This window comes from Pezoporus wallicus, unplaced genomic scaffold, assembly GCF_028554395.1.
Source record: "Pezoporus wallicus isolate ANWC-B61680 ecotype Strahan unplaced genomic scaffold, APGP_CSIRO_Pwel_v1 contig_4046, whole genome shotgun sequence".
In the NCBI taxonomy this organism is placed as follows: domain Eukaryota; kingdom Metazoa; phylum Chordata; class Aves; order Psittaciformes; family Psittacidae; genus Pezoporus; species Pezoporus wallicus.
Window position 1 is genome coordinate 125,699 of NW_026638285.1, and position 15,945 is coordinate 141,643.

At 42.8% G+C, this 15,945-nt stretch overlaps 1 protein-coding gene across 6 annotated transcripts in view; it reads left to right on the forward strand.

Moving 5' to 3' along the window:
- The window catches only part of CRAMP1 (cramped chromatin regulator homolog 1), a 48,035-nt gene that overhangs the window by 1,324 nt on the left and 30,766 nt on the right, over positions 1-15,945 (forward strand). Inside the window, exons 1-3 of one of the 6 annotated variants that reach the window (XM_057410277.1) lie at positions 251-406; positions 843-1,189; positions 14,450-14,643. In XM_057410277.1, coding sequence (XP_057266260.1) covers positions 357-406; positions 843-1,189; positions 14,450-14,643 — 591 coding nt within the window. In that variant the 5' untranslated portion in view covers positions 251-356. Of the gene's footprint in view, positions 1-250; positions 407-842; positions 1,190-14,449; positions 14,644-15,945 lie in introns of those variants that run through there. The other 5 variants (XM_057410279.1, XM_057410280.1, XM_057410278.1 and 2 more) reach the window with 5 other exon arrangements.

Here is a 15,945-nt window from a genome sequence, read left to right on the forward strand (position 1 = left end):
CATCGAGGTGAGGGGGAAGAAGCCGCAGCAGATGCCTGCGGAGTTTGTCGCCCCTGAAATTAAAGAAAATAAATGGGGTTCGCGTCAATAAAATGACGAGCCCTCGAGCCCGAGCCTCCGGGGGTGCCGCCTCGAGGACGCGGTGACAGGCGCCCGGCCCGCGGCGCGGTGCTGTCGCGCGGGGCAGCCCCTCGGGGAGAGGCGGAGAGGTGCTGGGGGGGGCGGCTGGAGCTTTTAGCTAGCCTCCTCCAGTCCCAGCCCCAGAGACAGCCACACACGCACGGAGGAGGAGAAGCCGCAGCGCCTCGGAACATGACCCCCCCCTCCCCCGCGGCGGGCCGGATCGGCTCGGCTCCATGGTGAGGAGGAAGAAGAACCCCCCGGAGCCCGAGGAGCCGCGGAAGGGGTAGGATGGGGGGCTAGGCGCCGGCTCGGCCACGTTGTCCCGCTCCGCTCTGCCGGTCTCGGCGGCTGCTTTCGCCTTTCCTCTCGGCGGCTGTCGAGCGCTTCCCCACGCCCGAGTTTGGCCGGGCGATTTTTCCGCCAAAGGCGCCCAGAAGCCCTTCGGGAGGGTGGCTGAGGGCTGCCGGGGAAGCCCGGCTGAATTTTGGGGCGGTTTGGGGGGGGTTCCGGCGGGGCATTCCCCCTCCCGCCCTCGGCACAGGTTGTTGGGTCGGGACAGCAAACGAAAGGGGATTTAGTAACAAACAACGGCGGCCATGTTGAGAGGAATTTCTGCAGCTAAACTTCTCCCCTCGCAGACCAGGGATTTCTCCCCTTCTCTGGGTTGCTCCCTGTCCTCACTCTGTGTCCCCCTCTGTTCTCTCTCTCCTCCCCAACAGGATGACAGTGAAACTGGGAGAGAGCGGCAGGGAGGAAGGGGTGAAAAAGCTGGGCAAGAGAGTAGGAGGAGATGAGGAGTCCCTGGAAGAAGAAGGGGCAGGAGGAGGAGAGGCAGCTCCAGGCAGCAGCAGCACAAAGAAAGAAGATAAGATTATTAACAACAGCACTCACAGCAGCCCCGCACCGAACCCCAGCTTGTCACAGGCCCCGACCTCCCTTCAGCCCGCTCACAGCCAGGACCAGCATCATTTTCTTAGGTCCAGCGTCAGACCTCAGAGCAAGAGGCTGAAGAAGGATTCCCAGGCATCCTCCTCAGTTGGCAGCAGTGCTGCTGCAAAAAGCAAAGGTACAGTGTATTGGCACCCTTAAAGCACACAGGGAAGGGGTTGAGGGGCGGTCACCTATGGGCTTGGGGGGTTGTCATTCTCCTCCATCTTTTGTCTGGTTTGGTGGAAGGTGTTTTGGGGCTTGTTTCTCGCACTAGCTGAAGTCTTCTTTGTGTCCCAAGGCTTCAGCTTTTCTGCTGCTCACTATCCTCTTTGCACTTCCAGAAACAGCAGGGGGGTTGAATGTGTTTGTGAAGCAGGAAAAAATAAAAAAAATCTGTATTATTGAAGCAGACCATTAATTCCTGCATTTCACCTCTTGAGTTTTAGAAAATTGCTGTATTTTGGTTAGGAAATTAGACTGTAGCTAGCTGTGTAATAAGGTGGCTGCACTCCGAATTCTGTTCTAGGATAACAACAAAATATTGGGTACTAGTTAAAAAAGGGGAAAAAGCCCAACCCCCAAGACGCTGTTGATTTTCTCCAATTATTTCTTTTTATGACTGTTTTACCAAAGAATTATTTTGGAAGCAGCTAGGAAATACACATATTGACATGTTTGTTTCTAAGGTTTTGTGAGTTCTGCATTACTGTTTTAGAACAGTTTGGGCATTTCCATGGAATTTGAAATTTTATTAAGGTTATTTTGCACACATCTGAATGTCATGTACATACATACACGCATGCTTTGTCACTTTAGCATTGCAGATAAGAATTTGTGGGTTTTTCAACTCTTGTTTCTAGCTCAAAACCAGAAGGATGTTTGAATGTCTTGGTGCTATTGTGTGTGCTCAGCAGTTACTGGATGACATCTGGCACTGTATTGAGCTATGCCTGAGACTGATTTTTTGGATACCTCCTGCAAACATACTTGGGTGTTATTGTCTGATAAGTTTTAAGGAAAACAACTCTTTGAGATTTCTTCAACATTTGAAATAACATTTACTCTTGTCTGCTAAAATGGAATCTCCATGTGCCTTGGAAATTTTCTTGCTCCTTGGTCCATTGCAGTGGCCTGCACATGAGGTCAACCTAGTGGATTGTGATGGTTTTAAAGCAGTCCCAGTTGTGGTATTTTAGTTATTGCCATATCAACACAAAATTATTGAACTTGGTTGCTTGATGGTTAGTGTATGCAATTGACTAAAGTATTTTTTTTTTTTTTTAGTAAGTCCTCTTTAATCTCTTAAACTTTTTGTTTTAAGTAAGGAACTCATGTGTGTAATGTTAGAGGGCAGAACTGAAAGGTGTACTTAGTTTTTCTCCTGGTTGCATTAAACCAAATAAGCAGATGGCATGCCCAGGAGCACTTAACTACAGATCATTATTTCAAGGGTTGCAAGTAGAATTAAATTCGAGGAGGTCTTTCTTTGGGGTACATGTTGTCTGTGATTGACAGGCTGAATATATGCATTTGAAATTATTCCATTGCTCTGGAAGTGTACACATGTGTGAAGAAAACACATTATCTTTGTGCATGTGTATATTCATGTCTGTATATTTGTACATAAACATTCAGTGTCAGTTTTTAGAGCATCTTAGTTTTAGAGCAGGTCCAGTTTTCGAACAATTAACTAGGTGTATTGACACAATTGTAAGGCAAACTTTGTTTATTTTGCAATTCAGATTCCAAAATAATCCCATTAAAATTATATACAGAACAGAAAATGTTATTTCAGTAACTGGTCACAGATCATGTTTGTAATCACTGTACTTGACTGTGGTGTCAGGTTTGGAGAAGCTTCTTAAATCCCCAGAAGTGACAGCCAGTGATAGAACTATGGTTGTGATTTCACTTTTTGAGTTGTAAGACCAGCTACAGCTCTGCCTGGCTAGTTTTGGTGTGAATGCATTAAGGTTGACTTCTCTGATACTGTTGAGATTCTGTCAGATCTTGGAGAGCAGGGCCACAGAGTGGAATCCATTCTAATCTGAGTTCTTTACATTCAGGGATGCATACTGAGAGGTTTTCCAGGCTTGTCTGAATTCCTCCTAATGAAATGTCTTGTGATCAGAATTTATAAGGCTGAATAAAATGCCTCACAGAGTTAGCTTCCATAGGGAGCTAACAGAAGGGCGAAGATTTCTCATAAATATTGGACTTAAGTCCTTCCATCAACTTTCTCCTCCCCTTGTAAGTACCAAAATATTAAAAAGTTCAAATGCCTATGCTTTCGATCAGCTCTGAAAACTGGCAGCTTTTCCATTTTGCATGTCACAGTCAAGGTGATGGCTGCAAAGGTCATTTTTGACATTCGCCAGTCAGAGTGGCTAGACCACACTTCTCCTTGGTCCAGTGATACCAGAGACTTGGTTTTACCATAGTCTGTCAGTATTGCTATTGTAACCCTTAAAATTTTATTAACCCCTAAAATTTTATTTAAGTGGTCCTGGCTTTAGAGTCTGTGTATTCTAAAATGAAAACTCTGTCAAAGGCTATTCCTAAGGAGTGTAATTAAAAAAAACTTAATTTCTTTCGAACTGTAGTTACTCAGTAGACATTGGCTTGTCCTAGACATGTCTTTAAAAGCTATTTAAAAATGCTGTTATTTTCTGTCTGTTACGGATCCCTTTTTTCTTTTCGCATTTGTCCTTTCAGGGTGCTTCATTGTAGTAAAGTATTGATGAAGTAAACCTCACTGTAAAGGGCAGGAAGAGTTTGCCTGCTCAGAGGCAATTTTAGTATGGTTCAGGGAAGACTGTTGATAGCAGTTCTCTAGTTCTGCCTAGTAGAATGTACAAATGTACTGCTAATTTTCAGATTACTCTGACATAATTTTTTAATCGAGTGTTTGGATTTTCTCTTGCTATTTGTCTACTGAGTTGCACTTTCAAGTTAAAGGCAAGAATGCCATAGAAAGTAGCATTGTAAAATAAGCTTTGAAAACTATTTTACTTCAAACAGCTATTTAGTTTTGAATTGCTGAAAGTTTTATCAAATTTCCTGCACAAATGTGTAAATCTGTGCATTATTTTTAGAATGGTTATTACCTTATTTTAAAATGTTGGTCATCTTTTTATTGTATTTTCAAGTTTGTAGCTTCCACCCCAACTAATGCACACCTTTTCAAGTATGAATGCCTGGAAGTAAGTCTTAAAGTGACTTGCATGAAATCAGAGTAACTTGAAGGAATAGTGAGTGAAGACAGCTTATTATGGGAGTTCAAAAGCAGGGAGGTTCATTGAGGGAGAGGAAGCAAACCAGTCTAAGGATGAAGAAGAGGGATTTTTGAGAACTTCTCAAATACGAATACACCCCAGGGCTGTGGAGCCCAGGGTTTGAGTTGTGTTCTGGGGCTTTTTCCATTAATCAAGTGGTTGGACTATGCATGTGTATGTTTTGCCCACCTTGGTAAAAGCAAATATGGGATACATTACCATCATATGCCATAGATTTAGTTTGAACTAGAGTGTTCCCATTTCCACGTTTTTATCCATTTTCTTAATGCAGGGTGAAGTCAGGAGGAAATAGTAACAAAATCTAATGGTGGTGAGCTGAAGTTTGAAGATGTCTTTCATGTCATTGCTCTGGATTTATTCATAAAACGTGCAGAACGGCCTAAACAAGTATTTGGATCTGTTTTGCAGTAATAAGCAGTTCTTTCTTGAAAAAAAGAGTTATTCAGCTGAAAGAATTAATTGAATTAAAACATTCCCTCTTCTGGCATCGCAGAAAACTTGCCAGACACCAGTCCAGTTTGTTTCAGTGCACTGAAGTTGCATGTCATGTACCATGTGAATTAAATCGGGTACTGTCCTCCCCTGTGGAAAGAATGCATATACCATGGTACCTAATGGATATACTTACAATACAATTTTTCTGTGTCTTGCCAGATTTGTATGCTGCAGAATATTTTGCAACCTTCATTTGAAATGCCATTCCTCCAGCATTATTTCTCTAGGGCAAGAATGTCCAAAAACTACTGGCATGGTCCCCTGTTCTAATATTCTCCTTCATTCTGTCTGTCTCATTTACAGTAGGTACTTGTCCTTCCATCCCATCCTGGCACGATTTTCTTTCATTCTTTGTCTTCCCATGTACCCCAGTTTTCCTTCCCTCCCTTTGAAAGTGGCTCAGGACCAAAATTCCGCAGTGTCTCATCCCATACAGAGAGGAGAATTTTTCCGTGTGCCCTGTGCAGTAGCTACTGAACTTCAAAAGGTGGCTGCCCACAGGGTTGCGCAACCATGTGGTTTAGGTGGAACCTCGTATGAGGCTTTATGGGTGTTTTTTAATGGAAGCATGAGAGAATAATGATTTACTGGAGATGCAGGAATAACCAAATTTATAATAAACCATGTTTATTTTTTACAGCTCTGCATGGTTAGCTCAGGTAGTGCTGTGTTTGGTATATCATATATTAAATATATACTGCCTGTAGAAAAGCAAGTCTTGGGTTGAGTTTTGTTGTAGACTCCAGTTAAGAACTGGTGGTGTGTTTGTTTAAACATACTCAACTACATCTTGGTTGTGCAAGTCTTCTAAATAAGAGGAGGAAAAAGCTGGGGTGTCTGTATCCTTGTATGACAGTTACCTGTTGCGTTTAAAACATGACAGGATGTTGATTCATAACAAGAGCACTATCTGGTGTAACCATGCCATATGGTATAAGCTGTCCTGGACTTACCCTTCTTAGGTGAACTATTTACTGAGGTGGCCCATGAGGTAGAAACTTTTTTTCCAGTTATGATATTGGTACTCAGAATGAAGTGTGGACTTGCAGGGGATGTATCTGTCTGTCTCCTCCTCTCATCTATTATTCTCTCATGCTATTCTCAGCTACATTTCTTGGTGACAAAAGTAAATTGTATCCATCCTGCAGCTTTGTTGGGTTGTGCTTACACAGAGCAAGTGGCTTCTCTTAAATTCCTAATGCACACAGTTTCTGTGGGATCACCTAATTCGTGTCTTCACTGAGGCAGATGATATAGTATCTGCCATTAGAAAGATACGTGGCTAGAAATGGGGCTTGTTTACCAGGCAGTCAGAAAGAAAGTTTAGACGTTTATCTTTGATTGCTTTTTCATTACAGTTGAGTAAATGCTTGTGAAGCTTTCTGGAAAGTACAGATGATGGAAGCTTACCCAGCTCTGTTGGCAACAGATGCTTTGATGTTCATTTCATGAGACTGCTGAGCAATAATGCAGATTTGTAGAAATAAAAAGGTTGTTGAAGGTGCTTTCTGTTAGGGCCTTCTAAATGGGAATCTTGGTGAAACCACTTTTGAAGGGGATCTTGTATAGTTTAGCCTTGCCATTGGCTCCTGTATAAGACAAAAGAGAAGAAAGAATGTTCTGAAAGAAACTTCCTGGCACGTTACAAGTTGGCATTCGCATCCTGCGATTTGGGGAATGAGTTCAGTGTTCTGACACTCAGCATTTGTGCTGGGGAATGCAAGAGCATGGGAAAGTACTGTCTTGTTTATAAAGCATTCCCTCATAGATGTTCCACCTGCAGTTGACTGGTGACTCCTGAAGAAGCTGAGATTTTGCAAGCTAAGCCTGTAGAACACCAGTGGGAGAAACCAGCCTGCGTATTGAGATACATGCCAACCCATGAAGTTCAACAATGAAAAGTGGAGGGTCCTACAAATGGGTCAGGGCAGTCCCAAGCACGGCTACATTTTGGAAGGAGAAGTGATTCAGCAGCCCTGTGGAGGACTTGGGGGTGTTAGACGATGAGAAGCTAAGCATGAGCCGGCAGTGTGGACTTGCAGCCCAGAAAGCCAACCGTATCCTGGGCTGCATAAAAAGGAGCATGACCAGCAGGTTGAAGGAGGTAATCCTGCCCCACTACTCTGCTCTTGTGAGACTCCACTTAAAGTACTGTGTACGGTTCTGGTGTCCTCAGTGTAAGAAGGACATGGAATCGTTGGAGCAAGTCCAGAGGAGATCTGTGAGGATGACTGGGGGCTGGAGCGCCTCCAGCATGAAGACAGGCTGAGAAAGTTGGGACTGTTCAGCCTGGAGAAGAGAAGCTGTGTGGAGACGTCAGACCAGCCTTCTGGTATCTGAAAGGGCCTACAAGGATAATGGAGAGGGACTCTTCAGCAGGGACTCTAGCAATAAGAGAAGGGGTAATGGATTCAAATTGAAACAGGGTGTTGTGGTTTAAGCCCGGCTGGTAACCCAGAACCACACAGCTACTTGCTCACTCTTCCCCCTTCGTCCCCCCTCTCCCGGCAGGACGGAGAGGAAAATCAAAAGAGTGTAACTCCCACAGGTTGAGATAAGAACAGTCCAGTAACTAAGGTGTAACGCAAACCACTACTGGTACCACCAATAATGATAAGGGAATTAACAAAGGAAGAGAATACAACTACTCACCACTTGCTGATGGATACCCAACCCAAGCAGAGATCTACTCCTTCTGGGTGACTGCCACCAGTTTATATACTGGGCATGACATGCTGTGGTATGGATTACCCAGTTGGCTAGTTTGGGTCAGATGTCCTGTTTCTGCTTCCTCCCAGCTTCCCCTCCTCCCTGGCAGAGCATGATACTCAGAAAAGTCGTTGGTCAGAGTAAGCATTACTTAGCAGCAGCTGAAAACACCGGTGTTATCAGTGCTGTTCCCAGGCTGAAAGTCAAAACCACAGCACTGCACCAGCTACTAAGAAGAAGAAAAATGACTGCTACTGCTGAACCCAGGACAGTATCTGCCCCTTATTCCATGCCATTCAGGTCATGCTCAGATCCCACATTTTTCAATATACCATCCCTCGTCTCATATACACACACACATATATATATATATATATATATATACACACACATATATCCACACACACACACACAGAGATAACATTCCTTTAGTGCATGGACCAATCCTGATAAAGCTGCTGAGTTCATCTAGTCCATGATGTTGGGCTCCATCTCTTGTAGCAGTCTTTCGGAGTAGGAGAGACAGTGTGTGGTGTTGGATTGTTGCCTGCTGATGACACCGCGGAACTCATCTGGTAACTGCTGAGCTTTATTGGTTCCATCAAAGTGGTCTTTGTTGGGATGATGGTCAGAGGGAAGTCAGGGCCAGTCACTGGTGACCTGAAGACATCTAGTTGGTGGGCTGTAAAAGTGCTACGTAGCAGGTAACACCATATAATTGAGTTCATTGGCTGTTTTCCCCTAAAATCAAATCTCCTTGAGTTACACATCGGACTTGCCATCTTCCCGCATTACGCACCAAGTAAATCTGGGTCCCTGAGCAAAAGCAATCCCACAAGTGGGTTTGCCTTTACCTGAAGCAGGAATAACCCAGACTGTCTTCCCCAGCAAATTCTTTATGTGCACCACAGGAACTTTGTCCCCCTCTACAATATATAAAATTTCTGACTGGGCTGGGCCAGCCCTGTTGGAAGATCCTCTGGTGTTTACCAACCAGGTGGCCTTTGGTAAGTGTGTATTCCAGTGCTTGAAAGTTCCCCCACGGATTGCTCTCAGTGTAGTTTTTAACAGCCCATTGTACCCTTCGATTTTCCCAGAGGCTGGTGCATGGTAGGGGATGTGATATACCCACTCAATGCCATGCTCTTTGGCCCAAGTGTCTGTAAGATTGTTTCAGAAATGAGTCCCGTTGTCTGACTCAGTTCTCTCTGGGATGCCGTGTTGCCACAAAATTTGTTTCTCAAGGCCCAGGATAGTGTTTGGGCAGTGGTGTGGGGCACAGCATATGTTTCCAGCCACCTGGTGGTTGCTTCCACCATGGTACGCACATGGTGCTTGCCTTGGTGGGTTGGTGGGAGAGTGATAATCTCAATTTGAAGCCCTCCCCATATCGTCCTCCATGCCAGCGAGGTTTTAACTGTTTGGCTTGCTTAATTGCAGCACATGTTTCACAGTCATGAATAACCTGGGCAATAGTGTCCATTGTTAAGTCCACCCCTCGATCACAAGCCCATCTATATGTTGTATCTCTGCCCTGATGGCCTGAAATGTCACGGGCCCACCGGGCCAAAAATAATTCACCCTTATGTTGCCAATCTAAGTGAATCTGAGCCATTTCAATCTTAGCAGCTTTATCCACTTGTTGGTTGTTCTGGTGTTCCTCAGTGGCCAAACTCTTGGGTACATGAGCATCTACATGGCGTACCTTCACCACCAGTTCTGCACCCGGGCAGCGATACCTTTCCACAGTGCAGCAGCCCTGATGGGTTTACCTCTGTGTTGCCAGTTGCTCTGCTTCCATTGCTGCAACCACTTCCACAGGGCATTTGCCACCATCCATGAGTCAGTATAGAGATAAAGTACTGGCCACTTTTCTCGTTCAGCAATGTCCAAGGCCAGCTGGATGGCTTTCACCTTGTCAAACTGACTCAATTCACCCTCTCCTTCAGCAGTTTCTGCACCTTGTCGTCAGGAGCTCCATGCACCTGCCTTCAATCTCTGACACTTCCAAAGCACTGGAGGGACTCACGGGACTAGATATTTGCCCATACTGTCCCACATACCCTGCCACTCATGGCTGTCCATCCTTGGGAAAATATCTTGGTGGTCCTCCTATATTGTTATCTAATCCTAGACAAGACTTGAGCCGGACCCTGCTTAGCTTCCACGATTGGACAAGATCGAGTGTTCTCAGGGTGGTCACGCCATAGGCAAAACATAGCGAGCATGTGCAGCAACAAGCTCGTTCCCAGTAAGAGGAGCAGGGTGCTTTCAAGGGCATTGAAAGGATATTCAGGATCTTTAAATCTTCCAGAATCTGCTCCCACTTTAAATAGCCTGGTGGGGTGCAGAGGGTGTGAGGGAATGCCTCCTTCATAGGTTGACCACCCGAGGAGGGAAGAAAAGATGTGTAATTGCTCAACACTCCTATTATATACCTCCCAAAGTACAGAAGTGATGACCACACTGGGAACACCTACCACCCCCGATTCATGATCAATGAGTCGATTGTATTACAAGTCATTGCCATGAAGTACAGTGAAACAATAACCCTAGCTCAGGCCCCCCAGCTGATAAACACTAAAACAGCAAATACCGGCTATAAGTAAGGTACGACATGCTGAAACTCTGAGATCAAGAGCAACAACTTTGAAAGGCAATAAATCAGCATTGAGACGAGTGACTATTAATGTGAAACAATGAATGCTTACCACAAATACGGTTAGACGCACTCCAGTCAGATCTGTTGTTATCTCAACCCTTCGTGCCCCACATTGGGCACTACAAAGAAGTGTCGTGGTTTGAGCCCAGCGGACAACCCAGAACCACACAGCCACTCGCTCGCTCTCTCCCTTCCTCCCGCCGTTCCTGGATGGATGGGGAGGAGAATCGAAAGAATGTAACTCACATGGGTTGAGATAAGACAGTCCAGTAACTAAGGTATAACACAAACCACTGCTGCTGCCACCAATAATAATACTAAGGGAAGTAACAAGGGAAGAGAATACAACTGCTCACCACCTGCTGATGGATACCCAGCCTGACCCAAGCAGTGATGTAGCCCTTCCGGGTAACTGCCCCTGGTTTATATACTGGGTATGACATGCTGTGGTATGGAATACCTCTTTGGCTAGTTTGGGTCAGGTGTCCTGTCTCTGCTTCCTTCTGACTTCCCCTCCTCCCTGGAAGAGCATGATACTCAGGAAAGTCCTTGGTCGGAGTAAACATTGCTTAGCAACAACTAAAAACACCGGTGTTACCAGCGTTGTTCCCAGGCTGGAAGTCAAAACCACAGCACTGCACCAGCCACTAAGAAGGAGAAAAATGACTACTGCTGAACCCAGGACACAGGGGAAGTTCAGGTTAGATATAAGGAAGAAGTTCTTCCGTGTGAGGGTGGTGAGGCACTGGAATGGGTTGCCAAAATAAGTGGTAAATGCTCCATCCCTGGCAGTTTTCAAGGCCAGGTTGGACAGAGCCTTGTGTGACATGGTCTAGTGTGAGGTGCCCTTGCCCATGGCAGGGTGGTTGGAATTAGATGGTCTTAAGGTCCTTTCCAACCTCAACTATTCTATGATTCTAGTCTAGGATTTACTCTGGGGATTCCAGCTACTGTGGATGTAGAATCTGTCATGGATAGGAACCGGCTGCCATGTAAGAGCTGCCAGTGGAAAGCTGAAAAGCAAACCCTAAGATGAGGTAGAGCCTGGAAGGAAGAACTTCTTGTGGCTATAGCCATGATTAGACACTGATGCTGTCAGTGACATGATTATTTGATTCCATGCAGTGTTATCTTCATATCAGTTTTCTTTTAATAGCAGTCTTTAAATCACATTATATAAATTTTTGCAAGTGTTTGTGTTTTGTTTAGAAATACAAAGACAACAGCTTTTTCTACAGAAAACAGAGCTTGAGATGATGTCATGGTGTTCACAGATAGGTGAATTTCTAATAATGGGGCATACAGGCGGGTAGATAAAATTGGATGAAAGGAATGAATAACTTCCTCTGAAACACTGGTGTTCTAAGCCATGACTTTTTGGGGGGTTATAGTTCGTATAGTTGATATGTAGTTATAGCTGTAATTGTCTGGATGTACAGTCCAGTGGCTGAGTGGAATGGCGGTCTTGTCCTTGTCACATCTGCAGCATTCTGCTTATAGAAACGATTTTCCTTAGACCAAGCACCTATGTAGATGGTTAGAGCAAGGCCCCTTCCTCTCCCATGGAGCTCTGCAGCAGTAAGGGTCTGGCTGCCCTCTGCAGACCCTGTTGTTTTAATGCACTCTTAAAGTTTTAAATAGTCTATTGTTGGGAACTAATGATCATCCTCATCTATCATTTGTGAGAGGATGAAGACTTGTTAGCTGTTCTGTGTGTTACAAGAATCCCATACAGTAAGAGTGAAAGAATGAGTTTATGGGGTGTGATTTAATGATGTATGACTACTTTTTCTTCAACCTATTGCCCTCAATTGGTTTATAATACTGTGTTTTAGGGTATACTTCAATCTGCTACCTTACTGAGATCCAGTGAACTCTAGGGTGGATTGTGGTAACCCAGTGAGAAGCACTGCCATGCTCCATAGTAAGAAAGTTTATGTGAAGGACTGATAGAGCAAAGTACTTAATTCCTGGAAGAATTTAATGGCATGTAAGATCTCTGTTGAGGTGACAGTATATTGGAATTTTTAGATCTTCATCTACAGTACTGTAAACAATTACCTGGATAGGACATCTTTTTCATGGGGAGCTTGCTGCACCAGGAGAATGTAGATTGAAGTCAAGCACTTGTGTGTTTCAATTCCCCTTTCTCAACCAAAGACTTCAAATATTAATATTTGTATTTCTGTATCATGAATGCTGTGGTATTCCAGTCCCACACTTGCCAAACAAAGAAGCAATTCTATGTCTTTAAAGTTGTTGGGTTTCTCCTCAGCCATTTGTTGAAGTGCTCAGGGTTTGTGATGGTTTCCTTTTTATTTTAAGGATTCTTTTTTTTACCTTCACAGTAATTGAAAGTTAAGCATTTTAATTCTGGCACTGTATCAGTGGCTGATGAAAACTTTAGGAAATAGAGAAGGTGTTTGAGAAGTTGGATTTCTCCAAGATGTCCAATTCTTTCTCATGTTTTGCCTCCCATGCATCCCTGTGGTGACAGTAATTTTCTTCAAAAGGATCAAATAGTCATTTCATAGAAATAAAGAAACATTAACCTTAAAATTGTTGCAATATCTTATTTGTTGTCGAGTAAATATTTATTGTGTGCAGGAAAAAAATTTCTTCACACATATCTTACTGCATTCCAGGTTTGGTTTCAAATGTTCTTCATCACTTGAACAAGCAGATTTTTAGGATTAGGAGAAATATGGTTTTGTCACCCAATGGAGTTACTTTCAAATTGCAACTGAATAGTTACAGTTCAGATTTACATACAAGCCTTTTAAATCTCTAAAGCATAGTAAGCCTGTAACAGTTGATTCTTCTGATATTCTTTGTTTAAATAATACTAGGATTATCAAACTTGGATATTCTGAGTCTTGAATGAGATCTATATGTATGTATAGATATAAAACTACTGACTTTGTTAGGTAAACAAGCTGCTTTACAGAACTTGAAAGATTTTAAAAGATAACAACATTTTAAGCCTAAATATGATGGAACTGTGACAGTGTGTAAAAATGGAAAACTAGTTGGGACCACTGTATTGTGCAAGCTGGATTTATAAGCAAATAATTGACTGGCCTGAGTTTATGTTTTCTCTTTTATAAAGGTCTGTAACTGGAATTAACATTCTGATAATCTTTTACAGTGTCAGCCAAGCACAATGTTTGGTTTCATTTCTGTTGTCAATAGATCACAGGTTTAAGGTTAGTTGCTAATATTTTTACTGATCAAAATGTCTTTCAAAGACTAATAGTTTCACAGGTAATTAAACAAAAAAAATAAAAAGGATTATTCTTCTGAATCAAGGTGAGAGAATGGCATCTTCCAGCAGTAGATGTAGTTCTCGCCTTCCTGCAGTTTCTCCATCTCACCTACTTACATGAACAGCAGATTCTCTTGGTTCTGTCAGACTTTATTCTCATTCCAGGATTTCTGATCTTTGGGATTTGTTTTTTTTGTGATCTCTGTTCCTTGGCGTGCTGATAACTGACAAAGGTATAATCAAGATGACTCTTCTGTGCCTTTTTTTCAAAACTGCCAGAACGATTTGTGGAAAAAGGGGTTGAGAGTTTGGAGAAGCTCAAGGGAAGGAGAAGGAGTTGGGGACAGCTCAAGGTATCCCTTTCTCTGGAATACCTTTAGCCATCCTAGATGAGCTCAGTGTCTGAGGTGATGCTCTTCACACTGAGGATCAGGCTCTTGAGATTGCTGATCCATTGTGATGTGATGAACTTCAGTGGACATGTTTCAGTCCTTTAGTTACCACAGTTACTTTGGAGGCAGTAGGATCAAGACCAAAGACAAGGGTGTGGACTTCCATCTGTTTTCTCCTGGTCATTAGTTTGCTTTATTGTCACATGCATGTTCAGCATCACTCAGAAGTTCTCCTCAGCTGCAAAAGGGCAACTTTGAGCACATCAGTGTATAAGCATCGAAGTATATGTTGTCTTTTAGAGGTTGCTTTGGTACATTCCTGCTTATCTGTCTTATATCTGCCGTTGAAGCCTTCCCCTTGTGTTTCACTCTTTGAGATTTTATTTCTTTAACGCAAATCTTGTTATACAAAAATTGTATTTCAGGTGAAATATCTTGAAATAAAACCTGGTACAGAAGGGAGTGATGAAGAAGGAGGAAATTCTGAGTTCCTCAAAATTCCGAATTCCTCACTTACCTCTACCCATGAGCCATCCTCTTGGTTTAATAGTCATTCTGGTCATACTTTTTCTTGCAGCAGCAGATAATGGAGCGACTGCATCTGGTGGTACATCAGGAATTCCTCCCAGCAATCCTGCTGGGAATTCCAAGTCAGCAGCAAGGAACCTGGGCTCCTCAGCTGGAGAGAAGGAGGAAGGAAAGAAGGTCAGGAGGCAGTGGGAATCGTGGAGCACAGAGGACAAAAATACTTTCTTCGAGGGACTGTATGAGGTACAATAACACACTTAGATGGCTTCATGTAGTATCTGAGTATTCGTAGAGAAGGTTGATGCATTTGAGATTTTCATGATGAAATCACACGTTTTTGTACAACTGGCTATAAACCAGCTGACAATAAAAGCTCTTTTTGTGAAATATTCTTGTTTTATTCATAAATGTTTATAATAATTTCAGTTATTTTTCAGATCAGCTCTGTTTCAAATGAAGAATAAAAACAGCATAGTGTTCCCATCCCAACTTTCAAAAGCAACACATTTATTCTATAGTATTCTCAAACAGGAAAGTAAGTCCTGTTCTAATAAGAATGGTCAGCACTGTACTTGGACTTTGGTCACAGAAGGGTTTGAACCAGTTCACAGTAGTAAGTCTGAGAGACATGGAAAAGTTAAATCATCTTTTATTTCGTATGACATGTACGATGTATTCCTGGTTTAGGATTACTGTAAGAGCACTTCTGTTATGAAAATACATACTAAAGGGGAAAACAAATGCAATGCTGGTGAGGGTTTTTTCTGCACGTGTGGATCTTCTTACAACTACATTTTTTAGTGGTGGGCATGATTCACACATATGTGTTGTGTGGAAAGAGTGAACACTTTTAAACCACTGTTTTATTTCTTTACCTCCTCTAACTTGCAGTGATGTTCCTGGTAATCATGTAATTTTTAAATCACTTCATCACTCAAAACTTACAACTTTTTTCCCTAAGGTGGATTTGGGACTCCATCCCAAAATTTGGTCCCCCATTCCCAATTATTTTGTGTTGCTGCCTTTTAAAAGAGGTTCTCACACTCTGTATTTGAATCAGTTCCAACCTCTTTTGAATACGAAGAAATTTTGTGATAGCAGGAGGTCTGTGATACTATATATAAAATAAAATTTTCCTCTTTTGAACTCCAGTGATTTTACAGGAGTTAATTAATTTTAAAGGGACACTTAAGTGTCTTGGTTTTACCCTGAGAATAAACTTTGGACTGAACTACAGTGTAAAATTGTGTTTTCTGTTAGAATTTTTTACTGCATTATTTGAAACTCAGATTTTACATTTCTAATGATTGGAACATGAAATTTACTGTAGATAAAAGTTGAGCTGTTATATATTACAGGCTTTTCATTCATCCTAGTTAGAAATGGAGGTAGGAGGGAAAATGCAGAGGAAAGTAAAGAAGTCTGAGGGAGAGAGTTGAGATTTTCAGTCCTGCTGCTCAGCACATTTCTGAGTAAAGTTGTTTGGGTTGTTTTGTTTGTTTTTAAAGTTTGCTAGCAACGTACAGTTTTTATTTTGAAACAGTG